We start from the raw sequence: 27,207 nt of genomic DNA, 5'->3' as shown, positions 1-27,207 counted from the left end.
CAAGGGCCCATCTGCTCCTCCTGCCCCAGTTCCAACCCCCCCACATACACACACACACACACACACACACACAGCCTCCTTCAGGCTGGGAACCTGACACCTCACGCCCACGGCATCCACCTCAGGGGAGACAAGGGCTGGGAGGCAGGACTCCAGGGTTCTAGCCCCAGCTCTGGGAGGGGAGTGGGGTCTAGTGGTCTGAGGTGTTCCCTCTGTGTAAGGTCCAGTTCTCTGATTTTTGCGGGGCATGAGGACAGGTGGGAAGGCAGAACCCAGGTGTCTGGGGATCATTCTTGTCAGGCGCGGAATTGAGGGGAACGTATGCAGGTGCCTGAATATTTCACATTCATCCCCAGAGCCTCCTCTCCCCCTCAATTCACACATAGAGTCCGCCACCCCTTCCAGAAAGGCCCCATGTCCCATACCCCCCCCCCGTGCTGTCTGTTAGCAGCACGTTCCTGCTGCCCCACAGCTGGCTCTGGGGGGGTGGGAAGGCGCTAACACAAGGTGCTGATTAGCAGAGTAAACTGCCGGCCCTGATTATCCGCCCGGGAATAGAAACACTTTCACTGATTGCCAGCTCCGGAAATTACAGCCTTGTAAAGGATAATAGATTCCATATATACCGGGGTTAACCCCCCTTCCCCCATGCCACCGTGCAGACCCATGGGCCCATCTATCCCGGTATCCTGCCCCATTCCTGCCATCCCCAATCAGAACCACAGGCCCATCTACTTCGGTATCCTACCCTGTCCCTGCGATCCCCGATCAGAGCCACAGGCCCATCTACGCCGGTACCCCGTCCCCTCTCTGCCCCCCCAGATAAGACCCGTGGCTCACACACACATACACACGCATCTCCCCCAAACGCGGGAAAATACTCACCGACGCACCTCGGAAAAACTACACCTGAACCCCGTCTGGGCCTGACGGAGACACACATCCCACAGTGCTCAGATGGAGAGAAATGCACACACAGAGACCCCCTAAGATACAGCCGTCCCAGCATGCTCCCCTCCCACAGCCAGAACCCAGGCGTCCTGGCTCCCAGCCCCCCGGCTCTAACCACCAGACTCCACTCCCCTCCCGGAGCAGGGAGAGAACCCAGGAGTCCTGCTGCCAAGACACCCAATTGAGTCAGCCAGTCCTGCTCCATGAGCCCTCATTCATCTTCAGTCTCTGCTCTGTCACCCCCCCTTCCCCTCCGCTTTCCTCCTACTGGAAGTGTATTGATTTCCTCTCCCCCCTGGGGCAGCGGCGCCTCTCTGGCCTCTCTCCCTTTCATTCTTCCCTGTCTGTCTCACGTCTCAGCTGGAGGGAAACATGGAAACATACACGACCCTGGGGGGACGGGCACACGTCCATCCACCCACAGCCCTCACGCCCCACCCCAGAGGCAGCCGCATCTCAGTGCCGGGCAAGGGGTCCCCATATAAACAGCCCCTGCGCCACCATCCAGAGGGGCCCCATCTCAGCGGCCCAGGGCAGGCAGAGGCTGTCTTTTGTGCAGCGAGGGAGCAAAGAGATTCTTTCTGGCGGTTCTTTCTCTCTGTCTCCCCGCTGCAACTCCCCCCTCCCGCCCTTTCTGGATCCCAATCAAGGGGCTGGTCTCGCTCGCTGCAGCTGGTTCAGCTCGGCCATGCAGAACAGCTAATAGTCAGGCTTTCTGCTTCCACCAGGGCAGGGGAGACATTCTCATAAACACCTATTAGAGGGTTATTCTGGGAACTAGAACAGGGGGTGGGGGGGATCGTGCCAGAGAACTGGGGCGTAGGGAAGAAAACAGGCAGACAGAGGCCTTGGGGATGGGAGAGACATGCGGAGGGATGGACAGACAGACAGACGGAGGGACAGACAAAGGGACAGGGGGAAGCCTGGACAGGGAGACAGGCAGAGGCACAGACAGAGACAGGCGGAAGGATGGACAAGGGGACAGGCAGAGGCATGGACAGAGAAACTGGAGAAAGGATGGACAGAGACAGGCGGAGAGATGGACAAGGGAACAGGTGGAGGGATGGACAAGGGAACAGGTGGTGGGACCAATGGAGAAACAGGTTGCCTGTTGCTGAAGTGTCTGCAGTGGTGGTGTTTGATGGTGAATAGATACCGTGCTATGTATGGGCTGTAGAGTCAGTGTGACTGCCTCATGCCTCTGGTCTGAAGTTGCTGTAGGTACAGCATGAAAGGGTACTTGGTGGGGGTGTAGATCTAGACTGCACGGGTGTAGCTACAGTGTGAATGTGTATTATGGGGATGTGCAGTTACAGCCTGAAAATCTGAAGATGTATAAGTACAGTGAGAATGTGAATTTATGATGCCGTGTAGGTACAGCATGATGAGTACTGTATTGTGTATGTGTGTTGCTGGAGCCTACGAGTGTATTTATATGGCTGTGTAACCACAGTGTAAAAATATAGGTACAGCATGACTGTGCATTGTTGTGGGTGCATAAACACAGTCTGAGTGTGTATGGCTACAGCATGAAAATATGCTTAGGTTAGGGTGTAAGTACAGTATGAAAGGATGCAGGTTTGGGTCCAGTGTGAAAGTATGTAGCTTCCACCTGAGAGTGCGAAGTTGTGCACCTACACCATGAAAGTGTGTAGGTACAGCCTGAAAATGCACTTGTAGCTGTGTATCAATAGAGTATGGTGGGTAGCTACGCTGGGGAGGGTTGTAGGTACAGTCTGGAAAGATGTGTAGGGACAGCATGAATAGGGTGTAGCTATAGTGTGAAAGTGTGTAGGCACAGTCTGAGAGGGTATTTATGAGGGTATGTAGTTCCAGTGTGAAGGTGTATTTATGACAGTATGTAGATACAGTCGTAAAGTGTGTGTGTGGTTACAGTCAGAGAGGGTGTGCAGCTACAGCATTCTAGTGTGTAGGTATGGCATATTTATGAGAGTGTGGAGGTACAGTCTGAACATCTTTGTGTCCTTCAGAGCATATGTAGTTACATTTCTCAAGATGATCTCTCTGCACACGAGTGTAACACGACTGGTGGAGTTGTCACATGCAGAGTATATTGGATGGGAGGTTGACTACATGCTGTAGTGGTTGTGTGTGCAGATGCATTGTAATTTGCACACAGAGTCAGATTTTGTCCCTAGCTACAGGCGGCTCTGACTGACGTCAAATGGTTGGAAGATGCCAGAATCTCCCGAACTTCTCCACATGAGATTCCCACTACTCCCATGTGACAGCAGGACCCTTGTGGGAAGGTACCTCATGAGGAAGAGAACGGCTGTTCTGTTCTCACCTGGTGACAGCCAAACTTGGAGGCAATACAGCCGGCTGCAGGGTTCAAGGTCCTGCCCTGGGAGAGAAGCTGCAAAGCCCAATTCAGGGCACACGGTTCAAATCGGAATGGGCTCAGACCCGACTGTGCATATGTGACTACCTGTTGACTATGTGTGTGTGTGGCTGCCTGTTTCTGGGCTCTGCAACTGACTGTGCACGTCTTACAGTCTTCCTCAGGGCTCTGTGCCTGGCTGTGTGTGTGTGAGACTGCCTGTCTCTGGACTCTGCTTGTGAGGGGACACAGAGTTCGACTGTATCTGCACGAGTCTCTGGTATCTCTTTATGAGGGATGTGTGGGCTCACCTGTTTCTGGGAATCTCCTTGCTGGGGTGGGGGGAGGGAAGAGGGGCTGGCTCTGGTTGCATCTGTGCCTGTCTCAGGGATTGGCTTGTGCCGGGATATGTGTGGGCTATGACTGTGCATGTGAACACCTGTCTCTGGGATCTCCTGGGGAGGGGGGGAGTGTTTCCCTCCCCCACCACTAGTCCTTTGTCTCCCAGGCACTGGGGTAGGGATCCAGAGTAAGTAGGTAGGTGGTTGCGGGGGAACTGGAGGACACAGGAGTTCCGGTGTTTCAGAAGGGGAAGCTGAGGAGACCTCAGCCTTGATGAGGACCCAGAAACCCAGGTGCTCCAGGCCAGGACTGATCTCTGAGGTCACAGGACCCAGGAGGGCATCTGAGAAGAAGGGGGACAACTTTGAGGGGGGAAGTCATAGGACCCAGGAGTCCGGGTGCCCCAGAAAGGGGTGACCTCAGAGGACAGGGCCAGGAATTTGCTGGATGGGGCATGGACTGCTGCCCCCGGCGTGAGGAAAGCAAGAAAGCGTGACGCTGGCAGACGAGGTGCCAGTTCGTGCCAAGGCCCCCAAGCCTCACTGAACACTGACATATGCGTAGCTGGAAGCCAGCCTGGTACACCGGTGTGTTACCATCGTCAAAATAGGCATTAGATTTATGGAGAGGTGTTTGGACTTCATGAAATGCGTGTCAGTTGCTGCTTGCATTAATCTCACCTCTAATATCTGTGTCCTACCTTCTAAGGTAATATTTAAAATGTTTGCTCTGTAACCATAGAAGTGGTTGTTCTGAAACTCAAAACCCCCCAGTCCGGAGAGAAATCCAGTGCTGAATTTGTACCAGAGCTGAACCCCGGCCGTTCATAGCCCCAGCACCTCTGGGCTTGCCTGGTCTGTTATGAAAATTTAAAAATTGCTTGATCCCTGGTACCTCTTTCATTACAAATTAAGCACCGGAGAAATCCCAGTTCACCACAAGAGGTGTCATCTCCTGCCCAACACAAGAAGGCCGGGAGACGCCAAGCAAACCATTGTGGAACACCAGGGGACAAAAGACTTTGTTGCCTGCTCCCCCCATGCCCATGGAGACAGGACGTCCCATCACAATTTGAACTCTGGGGGGAGGGAATAAGGGAAGAAAATTGCAGTCACTATGCCACTTGGCATTCAGAGAGGGCAATATTTCTAAGCATAAGCAAGGGATCCCCAAGATACTTGGCTTGGGTTAGCCCTCGAGGCCATCCAGAGCGTGCACATCATAGCAGCTACTGTCACCTCCTGGACCCTAAGACTGTATCTCATTTGTGTGTGTTTCACCTGCTTTAACCTTGTCAGTTGCTCTGTTTCTTTTTCCCAGTTAATACATCTCTAGTTAATTTATTCCAGGATTGGCTACAGGTATTGTCTTTGGTGTGAGACCTAAGGTGCAATTGACCTGGGGTAAGTGAGTGGGAGTAACCCGAATATTACCGGGATTTTTAGCGGAAGGGACCATCTATTGCAACGGTGGGCTCACCTGAGTGGCAAGATAGACTGGCGCACTGTCGATGACTCCGTGTTAAGGCTGTTGTAGGCCTTGAAGCATTCACACTTGGTACATGGCTGGTGCAATCTAATTATAGCACTCGCAACCAGTTTGGGGTCCGGGCCCTGTTTCTTGACAGTCTGCCCTGAGGTGGGCAGGCCTGGTTGTGAACCGCTCCAGACAGGGTGACAGACAGGAAAGGGTGAAAGAAAGAAAGAAAGAAAGAAAGAAAGAAAGAAAGAAGCCCCCAGGCGAAGGGGAGCAGGAGAGATTTGGGGGCTGATTCTGGGAGGGCAGTAGAGTGTACAGGGATTAGAGTGGGGTGGGGTAATGGGCTGTAGTCCCAGCTCTCTCTGTGCACCTCAGTTTCTCTCTCTGCAGAACAGGGAGAGTTCCAGCTCCCTGAAGAACTGAGACATTTCTCCTTTCACCTCCAGACAGGCAGTGATTAATATAATGACCAGCTGAGAAATCACTCCCATTTCATCCTGCTGCCATTCAAATCCTTCTTGCACCCCATCCGGATACACCCTCCTCTAGCAACCAGTGATAGGGGCTGCCCTGCCCCCAAGATCTTGTGTAATGACCACCATTCTGTATGGACCAGCTATCCAATGCCAGGCACCCAACACAAATCCCTCTGGCATAGCGACTGGTTCCATGGACCAATCCTCTGGGCTGCTCCACCCCCAGAGAGCCCCCTCTTGCATAAAGACCGGTTATATAGACTGTTCATACACACAAAGCCCTTGCATAGAGACTGCCTTTCTGTACAAATCACCTACCCAATGCCAGGTGCCCAACACATACCCCTCTCGCATTGCAACTGGTTCAATGGATAATCATATGGACTGATCCACCCCCCCCCCAGGCCCACATCACACATAGATACTGGTTATATGGACTGTTCATACACACTGCTCCACGTCCGCCCCCACAGAACCCCCCTTGTATAGAGACCAGTTATATGGACCACTTCAGCCACACTAGGTCCACCCCCTGCATAGAGACTGGCTATATAGACTGCTAATAGAGACCTCTCCACCCAAGCCCTTGCACAGAAACTGCTTCTCCACTGAAACTAGGTAGCCAATGCCAGGCACCCAACACAAGCCCCTCTAGCATAAAGACAGGTTATATGGACCACTCATATGGACCACTCCACCCCCATAGAGCCGCCCTTGAATAGAAACCAGTAATATGGACCACTCCACCATCACAAAGCCCATCCCTCACATAGAGACTGGTTATATGGACTGCACTCCTCTATAGTATAGAGACCACTTATATGGACCACTTAATCCCCCTGGAGCCCCTTCTAGTATTGAGACTGGTTATAATATATGGCCTGCTCGTGGAGACCACTTCTCCCTCACTCTACTCATCTAGTATAAAGACTGCTTATATGGACTATTCAACCCCCCATTGTAGAGACCAGCTATAGGCACCACTTTCATCCAACCTATCTCAAAGATACTCCCAGAATCTCCTAAGGGCAGATTCCACCTTCTCCTACAGACAAGAGGCAGCCTACCTTCATGACAACTGCCTCTATGGTCTGGAGCACGTATATAGACCACCATCCGGACCCGAAGGAAGCCCTGTTTGTCTGCCTCACCTCACACCACGCCTAGGGCTCACTATGGTTGCTGCTGGTCTGCTTCCCAGCTCTGGATGGGGCACAGACACCACCGGGGACATATGGACCAGTCATGTATAGAAGAAGGCGGGAGAAATGCCAAGAAATCAAATAGTGCCTGTCTCATGAGGAACAGGTGGCAGGGACCAGGGGATGCCATGATCTTCAGCTCCCCAAGGTGTTTGTCTCAGGAGTGGTGGGTAACGGCGCCGGGGGCCGTCTGCCCTCAGAGAGGCGTTTTCGGGAAAGGCGAGCGGGGTACCCCAATTCCTGTTCTGCTGGGGGAGTCAAATGAAATCAAGATCAGCCCTAGAGAATGGGGACAAGACAGTCACATCGCTAGGGGGAAACAGGGCTAGAAAATGTGTGGCTGGGTGTGTGTGTGTGAATCTGTGAGTGACACAGATAGATAGATAGATAGATGATAGATAGATAGATAGATAGATAGATAGATAGATAGATAGATGATAGATGGAAATTTTCTCCGCTGCCTGACAGTCAAATGGCCTCTGCACAGTCACAAGTCACTTAGCCCAGAAATGTACAATCTGTCTGTGCCTATGGTACCTGCATAATAACCTCTGTGTGTGTGTGTGTGTGTGTCAGGGTGTCTGAGTGTGTGTCTGTCTGTTTGGGTCACGGTGTCTATTTCCGTGTCTGAGCGTATGCCAGGGTGTCGGTGTCACCTGCCTATTGGTGTCTCTGTGTGCCATTGTGTCTAGATGTCTGTCTGTCGGTGTCTGTGTGTGTGTCAGGGTGTCAAGTTGTGCGTCTGTGCAGAGGTCGGGGTGTCTCTCTGTGCGTTGGTGTGTGTGTGTGTGTGTGTGTGTGAGGATTTCTCGCTGTGTGCGCCAGGGTCAGGGTGTCTGTGTCCGGGGGGTGTGTGTGTGTCTGCCAGGGTCAGGGGGTGTGTGTCCGGGGGTGTGTGTGTGTGTGTCTCCGCGCTAGCCCAGGAGGAAGGGGAACCCTCTTACCTTTTCATGACACCTCCGTTGCACAGCAGGGCTGGGAGCTCAAAAACCTCTGCAGCAGAAGCCGGAGCCGTGCAAAATCCGGAGCGACACCCGCTCCGCAGCCAGGGGAGCGGCGGATCCCCCCAGCCCAGCCTCCACACCCCTCCCCCCCTCTGTCCTGCCTGGAGAAAACCCAGGCTAAACCCCCCCGCGGGGAGAGCTCCCGGGAGGCGACATGGCCCCCCTTCCCCCGTCTGTCCCTCCTCAAGGTTGCAGCAGCGCCGGCTCCGCCGCCCGGCAGCGGCTCCACATGTTGCACCCGAAGTTAGCGCGGTGCCAAACGCGTCTGCTTCGGCTCCGGGCGCCCCGATCTCTCCCCTCGCTTCTCCTGCAGGGGGGCCGGAGGGGGGCCCCCTCGCCTCGGCTCCTTCCAGAATGGCCGATCTGCCGGGTGGCTTCTCCTCCCTGCTCGCCCGGACACCGGCTCGGCGCGGGTGGGGGGGAGAGCTTGGGTCCCCCCCCCCCTCCTTCCCTGGGTCACCTTCTCCGTGCGCCCGGGCAGCGCGCAATGGGGACGCGGGGGGGGGGGGGGGGGCCCGTGGGGAGCGGGTGGTTTGACTCCTTTAACGCAGAGCTACACACGCCCGGCTCGCGCACACACACACTGGGACACACACACACACACACACACTCACACTCACACACAGCGCCAGGGTCATTAACATTCACAGCCCATCGCCGCCCAGCCAGGCGAGCGCAGGTTGGAGGCCGGCGCCGCGGGCCACCTTGGCAGCCGGAGGGGGGGCGGCCCCGGCCCTGGCCCTGGCTGAGGAAGGTGTGTGTGTGTGTCTGGGGGGGGGGGGGGCAGGATCACCCCTCTGGTGAACGGGGGGGGGGTCTCTGAAGGGAGAGGGATGGATCGCAAAGGGAGGGGAGAGCTTGGAGCGGAAAGGGGGCGGCGGGGAGGGAAGAGATAGAGACATGGCTTTGCCCCCCCTTGACCCCCAAATTTCAACCCATCCAGCAACGGGGCTGGGTGCAGCTGCTGGCTGGTGTGTGTCTGTCTGTCTGTCCAAGGAATGAATGTATAGCGTGTGTCTATATATCTTTATACAGTGTGTGTGTGTGTCCAAGGGATGTCTGTGTGTGTATCGTGTGTGTGCATGCAAGGGATGTCTGTCTGACTCTGTGTGTATAGTGTGTGTTTGTGCAAGGGATGTGTGTGTATATATATAGTGTGTGCGTGCGCAAGATATCTGTCTGTCTCTGCGTGTATGTGTGTATAGTGTGTGTTTGTGCAAGGGATGTGTGTGTATATATATAGTGTGTGTGTGCGCAAGATATGTCTGTCTGTCTCTGCGTGTATGTGTGTATAGTGTGTGTTTGTGCAAGGGGTGTGTGTGTATATATATAGTGTGTGTGTGCGCAAGATATGTCTGTCTGTCTCTGCGTGTATGTGTGTATAATGTGTGTTTGTGCAAGGGATGTGTTTGTATATATAGTGTGTGTGCGTGTGCATGTGCGCAAGATATGTCTGTCTGTCTCTGCGTGTATGTGTGTATAGTGTGTGTTTGTGCAAGGGATGTGTTTGTATATATAGTGTGTGTGCGTGTGCATGTGCGCAAGATATGTCTGTCTGTCTCTGCGTGTATGTGTGTATAGTGTGTGTTTGTACAAGGGGTGTGTGTGTACATACATAGTGTGTGTGTGCAAGGGATGTATATGTATACATAGTGTGTGTGTGTGTGTTGTGTGTCCAAGGGATGTATTGTCAGAGGGGTGGGGGTGAGAGAGACACAAAGCCACATCTCCCTCCCCCCCCCCCACTCCCAGACAGGCCAGCCACCAGTTTGCCCCTGTAGCGCCCCGGGTTGTGGTAGTGGCTGGGCTCCAAGCTAAGCCGGGCCCAGGAAGTTAGGAGGGTGGACGTGAGACCAGAGGGGAAGTGACTGATAAAAGGGTGACCTCTAAGGGGGTGTGTGGCTAGGACACTCCCCCTGCCAGTCAGGTCTGACCCAACGGTGGGGGGCTGTGCTGGGGGGGCTCAGAAGCTTGCAATTTCTCTAAGATTCAGCAAGAAAAAATTGTAGAGGGGGAAAATTCGCACCAGGTTTCACCCTGTCCCCCTCCCCAGAGTTGGGGGACAGAACCCAGGGACTACCAGGGGAGAGCCTCAGCCTGGCAGCCCAGCCCCCCCCCCAGCCTCCGCCCAGCACCTCAGTCCAGCTGTGTCCTCTCTTGGTGCTGTCCGGCCAGTACCCACGCCCCGCTGGAGCAAGCACGACTATGGAAGCGGTGGCAGATTGCGACTGGGGCTGGTTAGGAGCAGCGGGGAGCAAGGCGGCTCACAGGAACAAAGGACCCATTCGTGACGCTCGTGCTCTCTGCAGAGAACAAGGGGAAAGAGGAAGAAAGGAGGAAAAAATAGACACGGCGGAGAGAAAATGTAACGGCAGAGCGCCAGCTGGGTCTGATGAGAATAGTCCCAGCCCCACTCCAGCAGGGGAGTGATGTCTAATGGTTAGAGCAAGATGGTGGGGCTGGGAACCAGGACTCCTGGGTTTTCTCCCTGGTTCTGGGACAGGAGTGGGTGAAGGAGGTCAAGTGGGAAAGGGCCTGGGGGACCGCTGGGGTGTGCCCAAGGGGTGAGTTGACCCTGCCTGGAGCTGAGGTGGTGGCGAGCCACTGGCATCCCCCAGTGGGCCCCCAAGCCCCCCTAACCATCTCACTGGTGGGGCTAAACACCCTTCAGTAGGCTCCGGGAACGGTGGGGAGGGGAACTCATCCCACACTCAGCTCTGCTGGTGCCCCTCACCCCCGTTCCGCAGCCCCCTGCTAGCCCAGCCCTGGGGTATTACTGGCAGTACCAAGCTCATCCCCCGTCCCTTGGCTTCTCTCTCCAAAAGTTGTGCTGTGAAACCAGGTGTCCTGGAACAATCCCCTCATTCCCCTGACATTTCAACGGGAAACTTCGTTTCCTGCCCCAGGTGTTCCTGGGATGTTCTTGGGAGCTGTTACACAGACCCCTCCGCCCCACCCCAGAGGGGCTGCATCTCAGCACCAGGTGAGGCGTCCCTGTATAAACAGCCCTTGCACCCTGCCCCAGAAAGGCTGCATAGCGGCGCTGGGCAAGGGGTCCCTGTGTAACCAGCCCACCTCACCCCAGAGACAGCTGCATTTGATAAAAGCTATAACCAGAACAGAGTTAATGCTCCATCTTCAGCCTTTTCTAAGCGCCTACCCAAGACCTTTTAGAAACATGAGTGAGTTTCCTCTCACAAGCCCCCAGGAGTCCTGGCTCCTGCCCCGCTCTAACCACTAGTCCCCCATCCCCTCCCAGAGCCGGGGAGAGAACCCAGGAGCCCTGACTCCCTGCTCCCCCCTTCTCCAAGCTGTCGGTCTGTCCTGCTTACCATTCCCCGCATGTGCTTTGGAAAGCAATTAACCGACGTAGCTAGCAAACAGGGGAGCATGACTGTTGCAGAGCGCCAGCTGCTCACCCTGGCAGCGTGAGGGGAATAGCACCCGCCCCAGCAGGCTCCCCCCCAGCACCAGCTGCCTGCCCACGTCCCAAGCCAGAGGCAATAAACAGCTGTCCCCCTCCCCTCTCTCGCCACCGCCCCCCCGAAGATCGGGGCACTGCCTGCCAGGACCCCCAGCAGCTGAGCAGCTTATGAGGAAAGCGTTGGAAGCCAGGACACCTGGGTTCTCTCCCCAGCTCTGGAAGGGGAGTAGGGCCTAGTGGTTAAAGCAGAGGGGCTGTGGGGGGGAAGGCAGGACACTGGGGCTCCATCCCCATGTAATGGGGCAGAAGCGCCTCTGTGTCTGCACACACCAGTGGCTAGAACTTGTCCAGGGCTCGGGGCCAGCTGGCTGGGTTGCACAGTGAGGCGGGCTAGGCCGGTTCCTGAGCTGGCGCTGCCCCCTGCTGGCCACGAGGGGCTCGGCGACATGAACTGAGAATCGTGGCTGAGCTGGGGCGCCCACTGGGCCTTCGTCTTTCTGCGGGCCCCGCTGTCTGGGCCGTGCCCTGTCCTGAGAGGCTCCATGCAGCCCCGCTAAGTCCCCCATTGGAGCCTGCGTCCGAGACAGGATTTTCTTTCTCTGCCGGCCCTCAATGTTCTCGGTGGCTGTTACACAGCCCCCGCGCCCCACCCCACAGGGGCCGCGTCTCAGCGCGGGGCGAGGGGTCCCTGGAGAGGGCGTGTTGGGTTACAGTAGGGGGGCTGGGAGCCAGGACTCCAGGGTTCTATTCTTGGCTGGGGGAGGGAAGTGGGTCTGGTGCGGAGAACAGGGGTTTAACATACTTTCTTCTCCCTCTCTCCCCAGCCCCGGCATGCACTGGCGGGCACATCCCTCCCAGCCACTCCCGGCGCCAGCTGTGAGCAGGGCAGGGTGACCTGGCAGTTCACACCCCCTGCCTGGGTTCTGCCCAGCCCAGGGCCGGGTGCCGCTGAGCCAACTGGCCAGGCAGGCTCTCCCGCCAGGCGCCGGATGCAGGGCTGTGGGTGGCACTGGCCTGTGTGCTGGGGGTCAGGGAGTCCAACGAAACTGGAGCCTGGGCGGGACCCACAAATCACTCTGCTCCCCCTTAGCTAAGTCTCCACCCAGCCGCTTCACGTCAGCCTGTCTGAACTGCCCTCCCCACAGGCCCAGCCCTTCTGCTCCAGGGGATGGCCAAAGCCCAGGCGGGTTAATACCCCTGGGATTGTTTGGGGGTGGGGGCTAGACGCCCAGGGGACATGAGCCCCTTCCTTGTGCCTCCCTTTGGGATAATCTGGGGAAGAGACAGAGAGGGAGGGGTTATTCCCCCCCACACACACCCCACCGGATGGGGGAGCCACAGAGCTGATTCCCAGCCCTCCCACTCTAACCACTGGACCCCACTCCCCCCAAGAGCTGGGGATAGCCAGGAGTCCTGGCTTCCAGCGCTCTCCCCCCGCCCCGCTCTAACCACTAGACCCCACTGCCTCCGGGAGCCGGGGATAGAACCCAGGCATCCCGGCTCCGCCTCCCGCTCTAACCACTAGACCCCTCTCTCTGCCCGGCTCCGGGAGGGGCAGGACACGTTGTCATTTCTCTCCCGGCTCTCAGCCCAGCCCCTGAGGGGGGTGGGGATTTGCTTTGCTCCTCCCTTCCCCGACCTGCGGCTGTCGGGCCTTGTCTCGTTTCCTTTCCCAGCCCCACACACCCCAGCCGGCCCTTCCCGGACACTCAGGGGCGCCCCCTCCCCCAGCTCGCCAGCCGGCCTCCCCCAAAAGCCCCGGCAGCCATGAACGTCTTCCGATTCCTGGGGGACATTTCCCACCTCCTGGCTATTATCATCCTGCTGATGAAGATATGGAAATCGAGGTCCTGTGCTGGTAAGAAGGGCCCCCCCCTTTACCTCTGCATCCCCAAACTACCCCTCAGGACCCCTTCCCCAGGGAAATTGTCCCGGGGTCCCTTTGGAGGGGTCCCCGCTGGCTCAGATCAGCCTCTCGTCCGGAGCAGGGTGTCTCTCAGCCTCCCATTTAACAAAGGGAGATTATTAGGGTGCTAAGCCCCTCAAGTTTGCTCTGTGCAAATATGGGGGGATGGAGAAAGCTAAAATAAAGGGGGGTCCCCTTGATTTGGGGGGAGCTGGGCAGTGGAGGTGACTTGGGGGGAGGAATGTGTCCCCCCAAATTATATATATGTAATGATGGGAGTTGCTTTGACTTACAATAACATGGGAGCACGGGGGAGCATAAGTAAATTGGGGGCCTCCTCACCCCACAAACAGATCCCCTCTTTTGAGGTAGGACTTGGAATCAATGTATTTGGAGAGCGAAAGGGAGAGAGAGATTTGGGGATAATTAAACTTCATATTGGGGAACGGACACCCCTCGAGAAGGGGGCTGGGCCCTATGATGTGTGAGGTTCAGTGCAGTCCCCGTTTATATCTGAGGTGGGATGAGAATAGCTTCTGCTGGATTGGGGGGGGACTCCTTTTTTAAGGGGTGGGATCTTGTACATTGGGGGGTTCTGGAGGGGAGAGGACTTGAGAGGCTTGGGGACTGGATGAAGTGGGGTTCCCCATTTGAAGAGTGGGGAGTTTCAGGGGCTGTGATGTCCTCTCCTCTGCAGGATGTTGGGGGGGGGGGGGCTGGGAAAAGAGGGTGTCCAAAGCCCCAGTAACTGGGCCATTCCACCCCCCAATGGCTTTGGGGGAATATTTGGGGGGGGGGCTGGTTTTGGGGGGTACTTGTGGGGAAAAGGAGGAGGATGGTGATATGGAAGCTGGGTGAAGGGGCCAGGGATCCCACACATTTCACTCCCCCCCCCCCCAAATTCTTTCTGTTGGGAACCCATGTATGGGGCACAGGAGCCCAGGGACCCTCCCCCTCAATACACACACACACACACACACACACACAGTGCCGGAAGCTGCGACGGGGTGAAGCCGGAGGCCTGGTCTGTGTGGGGCAGCCCCGAGCTGGAGTTGGCAGCTTCCCCTGGGCTGCAGAGCGATCCACGGGTACGGGAGGTGGGAAAGGCCCTGGATAGACTAGGCCTGGAATGGCCGGTGTTCCTCACTCCCGACCCGCAGCCCCTGCTAGCCCAGCCCTGGGCTCCCCTAGCTCTCTGGTGCCCCTCACCCCCCGGCCTGCACCCCCTGCTGTCCCCCACTCCGCAGCGCTGTGTCTCTCTCCCGGGCAGGGATCTCTGGGAAGAGCCAGATTCTCTTCGCCATCGTGTTCACCACCCGCTACCTGGATCTGGTCACCAACTTCATCTCCTTCTACAACACCTCCATGAAGGTAACACCTGATCCCGGCCGCCTTTCCCCCCCCCCTCCTGCCGCCTGTCCCCCAGGACCTTCCTGACCCCCCAACTCACAGACCCTCTCGCAGACACTCACCTGCTCCTGCCCTCCCTGCCCTGGGTTTCAGTTGGATGCTTGGTTTTTTTTCACCCCAGCCCTAAAATGTTTAGAGTTGTCGCGTGGTTTTTAACCAGCCCCCACCTCCCATCCCAGAGGGGCCGCATCTCAGTGCCGGGCAAGGAGTCCCTGTATAAACAGCCTCCGCGCCCCACCCCAGAGGCAGCTGCATCTTGGCATTGGGCGAGTGGTCCCTGTCTGCACTAGAGGCATACAACCCGTGTCACTGCGCCTCGGGGAGGGGACCACCTTGTGCAGGGTTTGTACAGCACCTAGCACAGGCTCCTCTCCACGGCTGATCTCCACCACCCGTGATAACTGATGGGGAGAGGATTGGGCTCCCACCCATCTCCACCTCTGTTTCCAGGTCGTGTACATCGCCTGCTCCTATGCCACGGTGTGGCTGATCTACAGCAAATTCAAAGCCACATATGACGGGAACCACGACACCTTCCGGGTGGAGTTCCTCGTGGTGCCCACGGCCGTGCTGGCCTTCCTGGTGAACCACGACTTCACTCCGCTGGAGGTAATGGCTGCCCCACACCCTCGGCGGGGGCACTGTGAGGCTATTTGGGCGGGGCTTGGTTAGTTTGTGGGGCAGATGGGGAGGGAAGGCATCTCTCCACATAGAGCCTGTTGGGGAGATCCCGCGGGCTCCAGCGCGGATTCTAAGCAGTTCTCTTCTCGTCGCTGTGCTGGCCCTAAGATCCTCTGGACGTTCTCCATCTACCTGGAGTCGGTGGCCATCCTGCCGCAGCTCTTCATGGTGAGCAAGACGGGTGAGGCGGAGACCATCACCAGCCACTATCTCTTCGCCCTGGGCATCTACCGTACCCTCTACCTCTTCAACTGGATCTGGCGCTACCAGCAGGAGGGCTTCTTCGACCTGATCGCCATCGTGGCCGGGCTGGTGCAGACTATCCTCTACTGCGACTTCTTCTACCTCTACATCACAAAAGGTGTGTGCCGGAGATCAGGGACACGGCTCTAGTGGGCAGAGTGGAGGTGGAGGGGGTTGGGAGCCAGGACTCCTGGGTTCTCTCCCCAGCTCTGGGAGAGGAGGGGAGGGAGTCTAGTGGTTAGAGTGCGGGGGGGAGGGCTGGGAGCTAGGACTCATGGGTTCTATTTTGGCTCTGTCACTGATTGGCTGTGTGGTGCGAAATAAGTTGCTCCCCCTCACTAGCCCCCAGGTAGCACTTCTGGAAACTGAGTCGTGCTCACCCTCCTCCCATGGTGGGCATGTGTGGGCAGCTGAGGCCGAATGACCCATGCTGCTGGGGTAACGCTGGTAATTCAGCGGGGCGTGTCTGTCCATTGGAGCTGGTAGGCGCGCTTTACTGGAGGAGTCGAGCTGGCAAGTCCCAGCACGGGGGTGATTTTATCCCATGGCCCCGTTGCCCCCGCTGCGCCAGCCAGCCCTGTCAAATGCTAGTGCCTGAAGTTAGGCATCCAAATCTGCCTGGGTAAGAGGCTGGATTTTGTCAGAGGGGCCAGGTGCTCCAGCTGTTGATGGGGTCAGTGGGAGCTGAGTGTGTTCAGCCCCTCTGAAAATCAGGCCCGTGACTGGGTTCCTAAAATTCAGAACGTGGCATTTGGTCTCTGTTCCTGCTTGGCATACTTTTCTAGCGTGGCCATGTGCTGCTTAATAGCTGTCATGACCCCACCCCGAGGTGGCTGTATCTAAGTACTGAGGAAGGGCTCCCTGTACAAACAGCGGCTGCACCTCACCCCAGAGATAGCTGCATTTCCCTTCTGGGGCAGCAAGTCCTTTGTGAACAGCTGTCACGTCCTGCCTTAGAGGCGGCTGCCTCTCAATGGCGGGTGAAGACCAATGGCGTGTAAGATGCTGAAATCCTTCCTCCCACAGTTCTAAAGGGGAAGAAGCTGAGTTTGCCGGCATAGTGGCATCCTGCTCTTGCTGTCCTCTTATCGCCCCGAGGAGGAAACCTGTTCTCATGCAGATGACAGACACGTACCGTTTCTGACTTCTTTTGTTTTTTAAACAACCGAACCAGCCCCAAGCTGAGCTGAACTCTCCCGTCTTTTCTGTCACCTGGAACTGTTAGCTGCTCCAGCAAGCAACCGTGGGGATTTGAGAGGAAACAGCCAACAGGCCTTTTTTGGTCACGATGGGTCTCTGGGTTTGAGAGTTTGTAGTTTTTTGCCTTTTGAAAACACTCAACCCCATTTCCCTCACTCCTTCTCTGCTTAGTTCTTCGTCCCTTATTTTTATAAACAGCCAGGGACATTTTAAGTGGATGCCTCTCTTCCCTCCTGGCTTATCCCCGGGTTTCGTAGCCAGACATGCATGCTGAGGTCTTTACTGCCTGCGGCATGCTCAGATGGAGGCCAGGTTTTCTGGGGTGCTCTGTGTTCGAGGTTTAGGGGAAAGGCATTGAAATAGCCTCTGGTTCCTTTTGAGAAAAATCCAGATTTTTTTTTTTTTTTTTTATTTCAAGGTGGAAATTGAATCTGTCTGTTTATTCTTTTTTTTTTTTTAAATTGGCAAAGAAGGCGTGACACACTAAACTCTGTAAATCTCCTTGTTTTGTACATAATTGATGGTTAATTCCGTGTTCACTTTAAATAAACAGAAGAAAACAAATCTCTTTTTTAAAGAAAAGAATCCATTTAGTGCCTTTTTTGGAAAAAAATTGAATAAAAGAGAAACCTGCTTTGTTTTCCTGTCCTGTGTGTGGTCACCTCTTTGTCTCCCCTCTGTTCCTCTGGCAGTTTTGATTGGATACAGGGCTTCTCATCAATTCCTGTCCTAAATGTGTGTTGCTGTGTGTGCCATTGAACATTTTCCATTGGAATGTTTTTTTATGGAAAAGTGGGGTTTTGATTGAAGAATTTGTGTAGAAAAAGGGCCTGTTTTTTCCACAGGTAATTTTGAGTTGTTTCATCCAAAAAATACTCCAAACCTGAAATATTTTCATTTGGATTTGATTTTTCACACAACACACAATTAACCTGTGAAACTCATTACCACGGGATGTTGTGATGGCCAAAGATGTAACTGGTTTCCAAAAAGACTTAGATAAGTTCATGGAGGATAGGTCCATCATTGATTATTAGCCAAGATGGTCAAGGATGCAACCCTATGTTTGGGGGCAACCTAAAACCATCTACTGCCAGAATGTGGGATGGGATGACAGGCCTGTATCTCTCCAAAATTGCCCTGTGCCATACACTTCCCCTGGAGTTCTGGTACTGGCCAAGGTTGGAGATAGGATACTGGGCTAGATGGACCATTGGTTTGGCCCACTATGGCAGTTCTTATGGCTATGCCGCCGCAGTGTCTCATGGGAATTGTAGTTCAGGTGCCTCCTCTGTGGGCTGGTCTTCCCAGCTGAGTTTCATTTCCCATGATGCACCACCTCCCTTCAGCGAGAGGGGAGACACTCATGCATCATGGGAGATGGAATCCAACCAGAGAGCCTTATGGAGCAGAATGGCACCCAGACTACAAATCCCATGAGACATCGCAGAAGCATATTTGAACTGAAATATTTCAGGTTTTGATTTATTTTTTCCTGCTGAAGAGTAGAAATTGTCTGTGGCAATAGAAATCATTTTCTGCCAGCTCTAATTCCGAGTTCTTTGGGGATCAGTTATTTCTGCCCCCACATGTAGTAAGTCCTGTTCCAGCAGTGTGAAATAAACTTACAGCCCATGTGCCACATTCAGATTATATAGAATTTTAGCTTTACCTGTTTTTTTAAAAGTAAGTTTCCAGCCCTCCTGGTTGTGAAGAAAACTCCTCCTGAGAACTGAGGTTAAACCAAAGCCTACTTGAGTCTGCAGGCAGCCTGAAACAATAGCTTGGAGAGGCGTGAAGTCCTCGCTTCTGCATCTCATTGGCATGTTGATTCAAATGCCACTTTATTGTCAGTGTAACTGCATTGATGCTGGCCCTTCTCATGGGGGGAGTTGCACAGGGAAGGAAATGCAGCAGGAAGAACAGCAGAGCCAGAAAGACAAGGAGGCTAGAGAGATGGGAAGATGGGGAAGGAAGGAAGAGAACAGAAATACCGCTGACCTCTAAGCGTTCAGGTATATCTTTTTCACTTTATTGGCACTAAATGTGCCAATAAAGAATGGTAACTAATTAAGACACATTCTACCCTTTTCTTTGCAAACTTCCAATTGGCATCAGCAGGGTGGTGGGGGAATGGCGCTCTGGATTTAGGGCTGTAACCCTATGTGGAATTTGTCTCTTTGCACCCAATGAGATTGACACCTGTGATTGTTGGCTTTCATCTCAACCTTGCTTCTCTGTGTCTCAAGCCTCCCTCCCTCTTGCCTTATGATTTGAATTAAGCCACTCATGTTCTGGTTGAGAAAGCAAAAGCCTCTCTTTATTTACTGCAAGGGGAAAAATAGATCTCTAATTGTCATTCAGGAAAGTGAGCCGGTTTCCCATGGGAGTCTGCGGGTAGGGGGTGGAGCTGGCGCCGCTGCTGTCGGGGGGGCTGTGATACTCCACGCTGTTGGGGATGGAGGTGGTGGTGACAGAAGAGAGGGTGGTCAAGGCCACAGCACCTTCATCCAAGGACCTTTTGTAGGGAATGGGGGGCTCAGCCCAGAGGCCCTTCAGGGCTCGGTAGCCCAGGTACACCTGCAAGGCAGAGACGGGGAGACCTGTCGCACACGTCATTCTTAGTCCAAACATCTCTCTTTACTCTTAGGGTATGGTCTCACTGCAGAGTTAACTCAAGTTAGCTACACTCAAATTACTCCTCAAGTGCCAACTGGCTGCATTGGAGCACGTGTGGTGCTAGGACCTCAGAGTGCTAGGACCATCTGGTGGTTCTGAGCACTGCAGTAAACTGCGCTGCTCTCTGTTCTTTCCCAATGAATAACATGAGAACTAGGCTGTTTTTTCTGGGCACAAGGGGGGAAGGCAATGGAGGACTAACAGCACTTGAACAGAGCTAGCCTGCGTCCACACTGCAAAGAGGTGTTAGCAGCAGATGAGCTGTGCTTCCTAGAGTTTTAGCTGATACCACCTCTCAGGCCAAGAGCAGTGCCCCACCCTGAAGGGATATTGTGTGTGCATGGGACTCAAGTTAGGGGCAACGCTCAAATTAACTTTGCAGTGAAGACAGGCCCTTAGAACTACTTCCAGGGCTAGTTCCCCAGGTCGTGTAAATCCAAGTAACACTGACTTCACTGAAGTGACAGATTTACTGCAGCTGGCCCTCAGTTTATAAACTAGTCAGTTAAGCCCTTCCTAAGCAAGGCTCCCCCTTCCTGATCTTGAATCTACACATGATAGCTGAATCCTGAATCACTCGATTCATCTGGTGCCTACGCATGAACGAGTGAGATAGGGAAGTTCTCTAACAGATCTTGTGAGAAGGCCTCTCCTGACAGCGAGTGACTAGGTCGACAGCCCGTTGAGGAAAATATGAGTCACCCATTTGCAGATGGTCTGTTAAGGGCCTGATCCCAAGAGGCACTCAGCAGCTACTGCTCCCCTTAAAGACAAAGGCACCAGGCTTTCTTTTTGGCACCTTTCAAGGCAAGGATGAAGGATGGTGAGCTGGTGAAATATGAAGGGGGTGTTGTCTCAATATGAGGACTCCTGTCAGTTCCGGGTGGGAAGTCACAGTTATGGTTAGGACATGCATGAACTAGTGGGATAAACACAGATCCTGCCAGCAAAGGAGCCAGGATCTCTTGGCTTGTAACTACAGCTGGCTCTGTGCCTCGGTTTCCCCATATGTTGGCCTACTTCCAGGGTGAGTTAAAAGGGTAATTGCTTTGGAAATGTAAAATGCTATACCCATGTTAAGTGGTCAGGAGGAACCCTCTAATGCAGTTGGAAGGAAATGTGGATCCCAGTAGCACTCCTATACCACTTTCATTCTTAAGTTAGTGCTATCTGTTTCCCAGAAAGGGCCATTCTGTCTCATTTAAGAAGGGAAATCTTTCCTTCCCACCCAGTGGTGAAACACTTCTTTTACAAGGCAGCGCAGCAGGGGCTTTGCTAAGATTACTGGATCGACGGGGTGTATTCGCTCTGGAAAGGACTGGAGCTGAGAAAGAGAAGTGAGAATTTCTTACCCAGCAGGGGATGGAAAAGAAAGCAAAGGCGATGCTGGCGCGGGCTGAGCTGCTTCCCAGCAGGTAGTGGTGAGTAGACCTGTTCCATTGATTGGCCAGGAAACAGAAGCCAACAAACCATATGCACGACCAGATGACTGGAAAGACAGGGAACAGGATTAGGGGCAATGCAAACAGGTGTGTGTGGGGGGAGGTTATAGTGAGGTGGGAATGGAGCTGTCAAAGGTCCATGCAAAAGCTCAGGCTGAGTGTTCCATTTCCCATTTGTCTGAGGCAAACCTCTATGCATGACTGAGATAACGGGACTGCATTTCAAAGAATAAAGCTGCTGAAAAACATCATAAAAATGCTCCCTGGTGGTTACTGTACTAATCAAGCGAATGGGAAATTCAATGACACCTCCTGCTCCAGGGGATAAGATGCCTGAGGGGTTGTGGGGGCATTTTTATCTCTGATGAACATCAATGGACAATTAGTGAGTGTATTAAAGAAGTGTTTTGCCTTCCTCTGAGACATTAGCGGGAGACAGAATACCAAGCTAGATGGCTCACTGGACTCCCCTGGACTGGGATTCAGGAGGCCTAGGTTCAATTCCTGGCTTAGCCATGGGTAAGTCACGCCACTGCCCTGTGCCTCAGTTTCCCCATCCAATGATGATACTTACCTCCCTTTGTAAAGCGCTTTGAGATCTACTGATGAAAAGCACTAGTTAGGGACTATGGGTGTGATCCAGTGCAGCAGGCAGACTGTGGGCAGATGCAGCAGACTAGATGGATCGTTAGTGTGATCAGGAGAGCCAGGGATACTGCACCTCTGCTCAGATCTGGTGGCAGGAGTACTTGCCTTAAACAGGCTGCTTTTCTGTTTGAAAATGTCTGTGGAGAGGATATCATGCTTAATAGACTGTTGATCTGATGTGGTACTGGCAGAGGTGAAGATCCAGTCCAGCTGGGAAGTGGGACAGCAGACCCAATGCCAAGATGTCCCAGTGCCAAGATTTTTAGTCCTTTGGCTCTGGCCAAAGTGGAAGGGGAGGAAAATACACGAGTGAAGAGGGGCCTGCTGCTGTGCTGAGCTGCTGGTGAACAACCCCATAGAGAGACGTTTGGATTTGGGAGAGTAAGTCACTTACTGGAGAAGGTCAGGTCCAGACTCAGGATGACAGATTTGACCTTGTGGCTAATGATGATGATGTCGTATGCGTCCAAGGCCAGGAAGAGGCAGGACTGCAGGAAGGCCAAGACCCCGGCGGTGATGGCATAGCCACAGGCCACGCCGTTGTCGTTCAGCACGCAGAGCAGCTGGGATGAAGATGTCAGGTTCTGGTAGCCGTCGGTCATCAGGGAGGCAAATATGATCAGCGAGAAGAGCTGAGGTGGCAAAGAGGGAAAGAATTAGCCACATGTAGATAGATACACTGCTGGGATTGTGTAGCGCTGGAGTGCCTGGTGGGTAGTATGACTGTCCTGCCAGCTCCTCTTTTAGACTGTAATATCTTTGGGGCAGGGACTGTCTCTATTTGTTTAGCACCCAGCACAATGGGCCCCAATCCTGAACTGTGTGCTTCTGTTATATACACGATCAATCAAATGAGGTGCAGGCCAGTCAAGCTCTCTGGAGCTGGCACTATGTTTGTTCTGTGTTTGTATAGCACCTGGCACAAGGGGATCCTGATCTGTGAGTGGGACTCCTTGACATCACCACAATACAAATAATAAAGAGCAATAAACATGATCAAAGATTTAGGGAACCTGATCTGTGAGGAGAGGTAAAAATACTGGGCATGTTTAATCTAGAAAAAAGAAGCCTGAGGGGAAACCTGAGAACAGTCTGCAGATACGTTAAAGGCTGAAGGTAGGAAAGAAATAATCGGCTTAATCTGCAGCAAGGGAGATTTAGGTTAGATATTAGGGAAAATGTTCTAAATCTAAGGGAAATTAAGCTCTGGAATAGGCTTTCAAAGGAGGTTGTGGAATCCGTCATTACAGGTTTTTAAGAACAGATTATGGACTCATAGATTTAAGGCCAAACAAACACCTGTCAGGGATGGTCCAGGTTTACTTGGTCCTGCCTCAGTGCAGGGGGCTGAACTAGGTGGCCTCTCAAGGTCCCTTCCAGACCTGCATTTCCATGATTCTATGACTCCAATTTACTTCAGCGGGTGCTGAGGTTGCTCAGTGCCGAGGTTGCTCAGTGCCATGCAACACTGGGCTCTGATAAAAGATTATTTATCAGCTTGGGCAGAGAAATCCTTGGACACCTTTTCTGTCTGTAGCTCAGGAGTGCCTGGGGGCACCTGAACTCTGACCTCCCTCTCTGCTGTAGCAATAAAGGTCAGGCTTTACTCTCATGAGAGGATGCTTTTGGAGTTAGGGCAACAGACTGTGACTCAGTAGATCTGCGTTCATTTTTAGGCTCCATGTGACCTTATATCTCTGTCCCATTCTGTAAAATGGGTGCTATAGTTCTGCCCATCATCTATTTAAAGGAGACCCTGCCCAAAAAAGCTTATAATGTGTTCTGGGGCCTTGAGGCACTTCTGTGATACAAACAGTGAACGCTAATAATAATGATGCAGGAAATGAGCACTTGTCATGATGCTTGCATCGCAGCCATCACCAAAGATTAATGTGACTGGTGGAATCAATTGCTAGCCAATGAACAGTGAAAGAAAGTGATACCCAGCTCCTAGTTAGCACTTTTCGTCAATCGATCTCAAAGCACTTTACAAAGGAAGTCAGTATTATCATCATCCCTGTTTCACAGATGGGGAAACTGAGGCTCAGAGTGGGGGACAGGGTCACCCAGCAGGCCAGTGGCAGAGCTGGGAATAGAATCCAGGACACCAGAGTCCCAGGTGGGCTGGCCTGTCTTGGGTGAAATATGAAGAGACTGGGTGCCTTGCCCAAAGCTTGAACTGAACTCTGAGGTTTGAAAACGTTTATTACTTTGGGGTGTTTTATATTTTCAAGCACCCTGGTTTCATACAGAATTGGAAACATCATGAGAGGGAGCTGTAGGTAGGGGTGTGTTGTGTCCACCCATCTGTCTTGAGAGGAGAGGACTTCAGTTTGCAAGCTCTGCAGGGCTCTTTATCTGACTGTGTACAGCAGCAAGCACAATGGGACCAAATCCTCACTGGGACTTTTTGACTGCTACTACTATATACATGTTCATAATTAATTACTAGGTCACATTTTGTCAGGGCTTAAGCCAGTGTTGGTTGTGAGCCTAAGACCTAGTCTACACTAGACTGTTTTGTCAACCAATGTCAGCTTTTTTCTACAAGCAGTGCTGGTGTACACACTACAATCACCCCTCTGCCAACAAAACTACCATTTTTTTCAACAAAATAAAACCACCTCAACGAGAGATGTAGGGCTTATGTCGGCTTAATTAGGGTGACACAGTGTCAATGTGGACCCTATGTCCCCCTTACATTGGCTGCGGGGCTGTCATTCTTGTCAATTTCACTTCTTGGCTGGAGCAGTGAATTTGACTAGAAAGCCCCTCTAAGAGCTAGCAGCTGGTCTCTGCTCCTGACTGCCAGGGGGGAGAAGCCTGGGTGGCTGGTCTCCACTCCCAGGTGGGAGCTGGGCGAAAAGCCGGGATGCTTCGCCACCTGCTCCTGGCAGGAAGCTGGGTCAGCCATGAAATTGACATGGCTGCCAGGTTCCTGGGAGAGTGGGGAATAGAGAAGCCCCAGGCAGCTTCCCCTCCCCCATCTGCCTTGTCAATTTTATAGCTGAGCTGTGAAATTGACAAGGCTGCCCTGGTTCCAGTGGGGAGCAGGTGGTGGTGGTGGGGAGTTGAGAAGCCAGGGCAGCTGGACTCCACTCCTGAAGAGCCAGAAGCCCCGGGTGGCTTCTTCCTGGGAACAGGGAGGGGAAAAATCTGGGGCTGGCTTCCAGTGAGGGAGGAGGGAATGTGGAGCAGCACAGTGGGAGCCTGTGGGGCTCCCTGCAGGGAGCAGAGAGACTGGACTCTCAGCTCCCCACACTGTCCATCTTAGGACTATGGAAGTGCTCCTGGTGAGGATATACTCCACCAACCTAAGAAGGGTAGTGTGGACATCAGCCAGCACAGTAATTATTGTGGTGGCTGTTATTTTTCTAGTGTAGACAAGGCCTAAATCTCCATCGATGGGGCTTGGAGCATTTAGGGTGAGGTGGCCTTTTTCTCTCACCCCAGCTAGGATTCTAGCAGTGGTCCGAGGTTTCCTCAGGAACTGGACCACGTTGCTCTCCGAGAGCTCCTGCAAACTCGAGCTCACCCTCCTCATCCTGCTGTCGTCTTCTCACCCCGCCTGGAGGTGAAGATGGGTCTTCAGGGTGCTGGAAGGAGACAAGGAAACAGACAAGAGGTTAGAAGTGGTGAGATAGAGGGATGGAGGTTGGGTGCAGGATTCTTTCTGCAAGGCCAGCTAAAGGGGAATGGCTCAGGAAGGACAGCAAAGAGAAGTGTTCAGTGTTCCCATTGCTAGGTGATCTTTAGTTCCCTCTGTCACACAGGAAGAGGGGCCAACAGCTGAACACTAATGCTTCCCCTCCTATTTTCAGCCAGATGCCCCTAATTTATTGCCATGGAATTCACATAACCCCGGCTCTCCCCTCTCCTGCTTCTGGCTCTCCCTGCCTTGCTTGTAGGGGATTCAACAGGAGGCTTTGTCCAGGCATTCCAGCATACTGGGTGGGCTAAGAATGACATTCACTTTACCAGCTAAGGCCCCCCATCAGGTATCCATGTGTGCAGAGAGGAAGGATTTGACCTTGGTTTTGCCCTTTGACCCCTGGCCCTGCCAGCCAAGTAATTGTGGTTGTGGCGGGGTTCACGTACCTTGGCTCTGTGCTGACCCAACCCACTATCCTGGACCATGCCGGAATTTGCCTGAACCCAGTTATGCTGTCTGACATCTCCCCTCCCCCTTCAGCTGAATATCCAGGAATATGGCAGAGCTGAATGATTCTGACTCCCTCATGTTTCAGCAGTCCCTGATCACAGTGAAGATGGGGTTAGCTGTGATCCTGGCTCTGTCCTCTGGCTGGAATAACCCTGGCTCTTCCCTCCAGCCTCTCACGTTGCCATCATTCCTGATAGTAGCAGGCTTGGCATGGTCCTGTCTTTTGCCCTCTGAGCCCCCATACCCTGCTGCACCTAAATGGGGCAGGGCTGGTGTGATCCCCACCTCTGTCCTTTGACCCGGTGACCTTGTTATCGCTGACTGAGGCTGCAATAGCATCACCCCAGCCGTGCCCTATGACCTATCCCTGACTGCACCAGTTAGCATGATCCCAGCATTGCCCCTAACCACCTCTGATCTCCTCTGCCGCTGTGAGGGGGGTGAGACCCCCCCCAGCACTGACTTCTGACCCTTTAAACGTCTAAGCTCTTCCTGATTGTAGTGGGGTTGGCGTTTCCTTGGCTCTGCCCTCTCACCCTTTCCTGACCATGAAAGGGTTGGCATAACCCTGGCTCTGCTCTCTGACACTTCCGACTGTTATGCGGTTAGTGTGACCCAGGCTGTGCCCCCTAAGGTCTCTGGAAGAGGCAGGGTTGGCATAACCCCAGCTGTGCCCCATCACATCCCTGCTCTCCCTCACAAAATAGTGTACCCTCTGACACGAGGGGGTTGCCATAACCCCTCATATCCCAGTCCAAATCTCTGACACTGGAGGGCTGGCATGACCTCAGCTATGTCCTAGGTACCCCTTCAATTTCCAGCCCAGCTCTCTTTGACTTTAGAGGGTTGGGTGTGACCCTGGTTCTGCCCCCCTCAGCTCTCTCTGCCACTGGGGGGCTGGCGTGACCCCCGGCTGTGCCCCCCTCAGCTCTCTGACACTGGAGGGCTGGTATGACCCCAGCTGTGTCCCCCTCACACTTGCTCTCCCTGCCACTCTCTCTGGGGGAGGGTGGCGTGACCCCAGCTGTGTCCCCCTCAGCTCTCTCTGCCACTGGGGGGCTGGCTCCCTCAGCTCTCTCTGTGACCCCAGCTCTCTCTGCCACTGTCCCCCTCAGCTCTCTCTGCCACTGGGGGGCTGGCGTGACCCCAGCTGTGTCCCCCTCAGCTCTCTCTGCCACTGGGGGGCTGGTGTGACCCCAGCTGTGGCTTCTCTAGAGGGTCCCGATTTTGGGGAGCTCACAGCAGGTTTTGGGGGGGATCCGGCTCCCTCCGTCCTCCCCTCCCCCTTCCCGCCTCAGAGACTCTCTAACTGACCCTGTCTCTCTCCCACTCCCGTCCTCATCATTCTTTCCTCAGCCCCCTTTCCCGGGCAGGCGCGCCCTCTCCGCCCCCGCCCGGCTCCCCGTTGGGAGGGGGAAGGAGAGAGAGCGAGAGGAGTCGACGTCTGATTGGCTAGACGCTGGCCACGCCCACTATTTCAAACGCCGCCGCGGAGGCGGCAGTTGGAAACGCCCGTTGGAGGCGCGCGGGGCGGGGGGAGGGCAGGCGTGCGCATGGCAAGAAAGGCGCGCGGAGCGAGGTTGCTGGGGCGCACGCGCACGCGCAGCTTAGGGGGGG

The 27,207-nt window shown here is 54.1% G+C and overlaps 2 protein-coding genes across 3 annotated transcripts; one reads left to right on the top strand and one right to left on the bottom strand.

The window, feature by feature from the left end:
• The first annotated feature begins 12,877 nt into the window (after window positions 1-12,877).
• KDELR1 (KDEL endoplasmic reticulum protein retention receptor 1) lies at window positions 12,878-17,293 on the top strand. Its single transcript, XM_067546472.1, has 5 exons — window positions 12,878-13,077; window positions 14,396-14,496; window positions 14,986-15,144; window positions 15,325-15,577; window positions 16,486-17,293. The coding sequence occupies exons 1-5, from the start codon at window positions 12,987-12,989 to the stop codon at window positions 16,518-16,520; spliced, it is 639 nt and encodes a 212-aa protein (XP_067402573.1). The 5' UTR covers window positions 12,878-12,986; the 3' UTR covers window positions 16,521-17,293.
• A 1,664-nt stretch (window positions 17,294-18,957) lies between these two features.
• On the bottom strand, window positions 18,958-26,998 carry SYNGR4 (synaptogyrin 4). Of its 2 annotated transcripts, none has more exons than XM_067546470.1 (5): window positions 26,905-26,998; window positions 24,877-25,024; window positions 21,823-22,060; window positions 20,691-20,827; window positions 18,958-19,239 (listed from the first exon to the last, which is right to left on the bottom strand). In XM_067546470.1, exons 2-5 carry the CDS (start codon window positions 24,970-24,972, stop codon window positions 19,009-19,011), a joined length of 702 nt encoding a protein of 233 aa, XP_067402571.1. In that variant the 5' UTR covers window positions 24,973-25,024; window positions 26,905-26,998; the 3' UTR covers window positions 18,958-19,008. The 2 variants fall into 2 exon arrangements, with proteins under 2 accessions (XP_067402571.1, XP_067402572.1); XM_067546471.1 differs by lacking the exon at window positions 26,905-26,998 and adding an exon at window positions 25,527-25,589.
• Window positions 26,999-27,207: the final 209 nt, after the last annotated feature.

Source organism: Emydura macquarii, unplaced genomic scaffold, assembly GCF_026122565.2.
Source record: "Emydura macquarii macquarii isolate MOO-44397 ecotype Brisbane River unplaced genomic scaffold, CSIRO-AGI_Emac_v2 contig_1122, whole genome shotgun sequence".
Taxonomy (NCBI): Eukaryota; Metazoa; Chordata; order Testudines; family Chelidae; genus Emydura; species Emydura macquarii.
The sequence above is the reverse complement of the archived record's forward strand: the minus strand, read 5'-3'. Positions and strand labels throughout refer to the sequence as shown.

What these genes read in the sequence shown, in the direction of transcription:
- SYNGR4 (XM_067546470.1), bottom strand. Translation starts at nt 24,972, where the DNA reads ATGAGGAGGGTGAGCTCGAGTTTGCAGGAGCTCTCGGAGAGCAACGTG. An exon ending in CTGCTAGAATCCTAGCTGGG is followed by an intron (nt 22,061 to 24,876) that starts GTGAGAGAAAAA and finishes TTGCCACCTCAG; the next exon opens with CTCTTCTCGCTGATCATATT. An exon ending in TCTTTTCCATCCCCTGCTGG is followed by an intron (nt 19,240 to 20,690) that starts GTAAGAAATTCT and finishes TCTGCCTTGCAG; the next exon opens with GTGTACCTGGGCTACCGAGC.
- KDELR1 (XM_067546472.1), top strand. Translation starts at nt 12,987, where the DNA reads ATGAACGTCTTCCGATTCCTGGGGGACATTTCCCACCTCCTGGCTATT. An exon ending in GAAATCGAGGTCCTGTGCTG is followed by an intron (nt 13,078 to 14,395) that starts GTAAGAAGGGCC and finishes TCTCCCGGGCAG; the next exon opens with GGATCTCTGGGAAGAGCCAG. An exon ending in TCTACAACACCTCCATGAAG is followed by an intron (nt 14,497 to 14,985) that starts GTAACACCTGAT and finishes CTCTGTTTCCAG; the next exon opens with GTCGTGTACATCGCCTGCTC.